Source organism: Populus nigra, chromosome 4 (assembly GCF_951802175.1).
Source record: "Populus nigra chromosome 4, ddPopNigr1.1, whole genome shotgun sequence".
Taxonomy (NCBI): Eukaryota; Viridiplantae; Streptophyta; class Magnoliopsida; order Malpighiales; family Salicaceae; genus Populus; species Populus nigra.
This window is the reverse complement of record NC_084855.1, coordinates 15,639,144-15,643,956: the sequence shown is the minus strand read 5'-3', so window position 1 is coordinate 15,643,956 and position 4,813 is coordinate 15,639,144. Positions and strand designations below refer to the sequence as shown.

At 30.8% G+C, this 4,813-nt stretch overlaps 1 protein-coding gene across 1 annotated transcript; it reads right to left on the bottom strand.

Moving 5' to 3' along the window:
• Positions 1–395: 395 nt before the first annotated feature.
• On the bottom strand, positions 396–1,619 carry LOC133691473 (uncharacterized). Its single transcript, XM_062111989.1, has one exon. The coding sequence runs from the start codon at positions 1,493–1,495 to the stop codon at positions 653–655; it is 843 nt and encodes a 280-aa protein (XP_061967973.1). The 5' UTR covers positions 1,496–1,619; the 3' UTR covers positions 396–652.
• Positions 1,620–4,813: the final 3,194 nt, after the last annotated feature.

Sequence of the window (4,813 nt, the reverse complement as noted above, 5' to 3'; positions counted from 1 at the left end):
TTCGCTCTGAAATATATTAAAATAATTATTTTATTTTAAAAAATTATTTTTATATCAATACATCAAAATAATATGAAAATACAAAAAAAATATTAATTTAAAGTAAAGAAAAAAAATAAAAATTTTAATTTTTTTAAAAAATACTTTTAAAATATAAAAACAAACAAATCAGTGCTTTTTATATTTGCTGATTGATTTTCAATTTTCTATTTTCTATGCATCCAATGGACGAGTCGCTAGCCAAGGTAAAAGATTCAGAACGGAGAAAGGAAGGAAAAGGTTCTTAAAACAAGTGGCCAATTAGGTGGCTCTATTATTCGGGTTTCGCCACCCTGACTTTCCAGCAAGCTACCTTCGCCCCCAGCAAAGAGGTAAAAACCCATATCAAAAAGTCATAAACCAAGCATTTTTTTACGTAATCAATTGGATAACTCCAAATGGGTTGACTAATTTTGCAGCTTTCTTTTCCCACAAATTTACAGTTACGAAAATGAAGACTCCTACGTACAATTCTCGGTACAATATTAAAGGAATGCGACATATTAAAGAGCAATTGCTCAGAATGAAGAACGAGAGTATACTATATATTAAGAAGCAAAAAACAAAAACAAAAAAGAGGATGAGCATCAGCGTGGAAGAGAAAAGGTCAAGTTCAGACCTTGTCAAATTCATCCTCACAGGTCTCCGTAGAATTCCGTCGTACCCTCTTACAAAGCAGAATCGCCCCAATCCAGATAAGACTCTTGACAACTCTTACCATTCCGATCGTTACTGTCAGGTAATACAGCCACCAACCAACCAAGTCAGCCACTCCTAAATCCATCGACAGCTCTATCTTTGCCTCTGCTACGAAAACCAGAGACTCAACTTCATCCCTTATACTCAACCACCACAAAGTACCATAACTCAAAGCTATGGTCACCCTCTGTGCCCACTTCTCATCTCCAGCCGCACCAAAAATCGTGTCATCAACCACTGGCTTAACAACAGTTCTTGACCAGTGGATCATGGTCTCATGCAACCCCAAGAAAAATATGTATCTACACAATAAACCTCTTCGAGTATCAAAACCAGAACCATCAAATATTCCAGCAGCTATGCTCCCTTCAATGCCCAAGCCAACACAAATCTGTAAAGTGCATAACACAATCCATGCGGTGTACAATCCGGGCCGGTAAATTACGCCTGGTGACTCGCTTAGAAGGGTCGTTCTTCCTGCCAAGCCGTGAATAAGAGTAGCTATGCTAACAATTGAAACAAGAAAACACAGAATTGATGGATTGATGGACAACAATAAGGATAAGATGAAAGAAGAGGTTGATTGCTGTGTAGGATCAGATGTGATGGTCAACATATAGTTATAACAAGAGAGCCTGGCAAGGAGGAGAAATGAGAGAGGCAGCAAGAGACTGAGGAGGGTAATGGTCACGACATGGAAGGGTTCTCTGAAAATGGCACAACCTGAGAGCTTTTTTTGCTTCTTTTGCCACCCCATGGTTTTTCCCTGAAGCTGAAGCAAATATGACCTGGTGACAAACTTGGTTACGTGACAAGAAACATCAAACGAGGTCTATATTTATGTGAAGAATTAGTACGTAGTACCGGAAAAGGAATATGATCGAAGTGGTTATCACGTCCATGGTTTAAATTAGTTGAGACTGGACAGAGTCCTAGTCCATGCCTTCTTACGTTTTTGTTTGAAGCCAATATTATATCTTGTATCCTTCATGGAAAGCGCTGATAGTATGTCCCATTCAGCGGTTGAGGCTGTTTTTTTTATTTTTTCTTTATTAGTTTTGTGGTTGCAATTTTAAATTATTTTGATGCTGATTGTTTTTGAACAATTGGATGGATAGGTTTGATTTTTCGTTTGTTGTTCGAATTACTGTTTTCTGCTGAGAATTTCTTCTAACTAGAGTAGAAATAGTGGAAATATGATCGATGGAGAGACATTAACTTAAGGACGGACATACTAAAATGGTAAGTTAGTGATTCCATGCAATTGTGGAGGAACCGAAGTGTCTACAACTACTTAACGAGAGTACCACATCATAGCCAGCTACTTTGATGTTCTTGTTTAATTACAAGTGATCGATACTATATATTGGATTCAATAAAGAATTATGCTAATCAAGATTTAAAAAAAAAAAAACTAAACTCCCTTTGAAAAACATTGTTCACCCTATTAATTGCATTGTTCACTGTAACAGCATAATAGTAATTTTACCCTTTAAACTAAAGATTTTAAAACTAATTATTAGTGGCATTAATATATTTTTTTACGAGACGTATTAGTGATTACTAAATTGATTAGAAGAAAATATTTTTTTTTACATTTTAAAAATAGTGAAACAACCAAAATGTTCTTAATATAAAATTCTTAAAAATGGCACCAAGAAGCAATTTTGTATTTTCACAATGATTTTTTCATTATTATCATCCTAGTCGAGTGGCAATTTAATATTTTATTAAATAAAATAAATTTAAAAAATAATATCACAGTTAAATGGCCAAAATTCTCTTAAACGCAAAAATATTAAAACTAGTGTCAAAGAGCTTTTTTATTTTGTCATAATAGTTTTTTGTTATTACTATGTCAACTCAGGGCAATATATATAAGGTATAGGCATGTAAGAGCCCTCTAACACTTTGAGTGGTTCATATAACGCCTCCCGTTGGCCAAAATTACCCTCTCATCATGCTATTAGAAGCGTCACTGCATCCTTTTCTTGTTGGTGTGGTGGTAAGGCGGTTTGTTGCTACGAAGCCTTTCTTTTTTCTTTTTTTTCTTTTCTAAAAATCACAATTTGGCTCTTTCTATTGTTGGTATTTAAACTTCGATCCTTATTCTTTTGATATCTTTTTTTTTTCTTAGCTGTTTTGGAAAAGTTTTATTAGTTTTCAATTTCATCATTCAATCTAAATTTATAGTATTATTTCTTTCAATTTAGTTCTTATTATTTTGATTTCTATTTTTTTTTCTTAGCCTCTTTGTAAAAGTTTTACTTGTTTTTAATTTTATATTTCAATTTAAATTTATGGTATATTATTTTTACAAATTTATTCCTCATTATTTTTATTTTTTCCTTTTGTTTAAGTTATTTTTTTTTAATTTCACCATTCAATCAAATATAAAATTTATTTTGTATTTCAATTTTGATCCTCATTCTTTTAATTGCTATTTTTTTTAATCATTTTGTACAATTGAAATTATTTTTTTCAATTTCATCCTTCAATATTTGATTGGTTGAGAATTGAGCTTTATAATTTTTTTCTAGATAAAGTGTTTCAGGTCTAATGACCCGAGTCACAAGTTTAAAATGTTAACATGAGTTGACAACCTTTTATTTTAAAATGGGCTTTATATTTTTTTTATCAGGTTATTTCGATCTCAAAATCTAAGATCGCAGGTTGGGCATAACATCTCGGGTTGGTTCAATCATATTATCAGGGTTACAAGTTTGTCATGCCAACTCGGGCTAACCATGACCGATTTTTTTAAATCTTTTCTTTACCCCGTTTCATCCTGTCATATTTAGAGGTTATGAATGGAGTTACATTGTCAGAAATCCCCAAGTTACCATGATTACTTTTTTAAAATAAATAATATATGTTTTGTTATTACATATTTTTTATCATCTAATTAAAATAAAACTAACTTATTCCATCCTATTATTATATAAATTGCCTTATCTGTTACAGAAGTCAACGGATTAGTTTTCTTTATCTATATAGATGGTAGAGATGACCTTTTCCGACCATTATTCTAATATGTTATATTTTGATGGGAGAAGTATGTTCGATGTTGTTGATTGTAATATATGTTTAGATTTCCTGATATGTATTTTTAATTGGAGTCGGTAATTGTTTATCGATGCCCTGTAATTTCTGGCAACAGAAAATCGTGTGATGAAATCGGCAGATTTTGACCAGTTCCCTCGACGTACTTGTCTCCATGACATCTACCAATGATCTGCCAATCATTTCCATCTCGGTTTGTTGAGGCCCAGTTTTCTCGGGACCCGCATTACCTTCTGCCAGACCCGCTCAAAAAGATTGTGTGCTACTACTACTCAAAAAGGGGTGGATCCCAAACTTGGATGATACGAGTATATTTAAGTGTTTTTTTTAAAAAAAAAATATTAAAATAATATTTTTATTTTTTAAAATTTATTTTTATGATCAAAATAATTTAAAAATACTAAAAAATTAATTTAAAATAAAAAAATTGATGAAAAATAGTTTCAACCTTAATATCAAACATTTCCTTGAAATTTTTTACTGTAACTAAAGTTCATGTTCATTCTCTTACAAATTATAATGGATTGAAGATGTGTTTTTTTTTTTAATTTCTAATTTGATTCTCAAATTTACATGAAAATTAAACAAAAAAAACTCTAAAATTCGAACCAGAAAAATCGCATCTTGTTTCTTTCTTAATATCAACATTCAATAAAATTAATTCCTCAAATGTCTTTGTGTTTATTGAGATTATAGTACCTTTTGTTTTTTAAAATGTATTTAAAATTATTTTTTATTTGAAAAACATTAAATTAATGTTTTTATATGATTTTTAATAATTTTAATGTATTACATTACCAAACACGCATTCAAAGGCTTAGGTAGCATTTGGTATTGTGGTGGTGATTGTTTTTTAAAATATTTTTTTCTCATAAATACATTAAAATAATTTTTTATTATTATTTTAAAAAATTAATTTTTGATATTAGCACATCAAAATAATCTAAATATATATAAAAATATGTTTTAAACAAATTCAAATTTTATTGAAACGTTATTTGAACCGCGTTCC

Excerpts from the sequence above, each read along its gene's own strand:
- LOC133691473 (XM_062111989.1), bottom strand. The coding sequence starts at position 1,495 with ATGGGGTGGCAAAAGAAGCAAAAAAAGCTCTCAGGTTGTGCCATTTTC.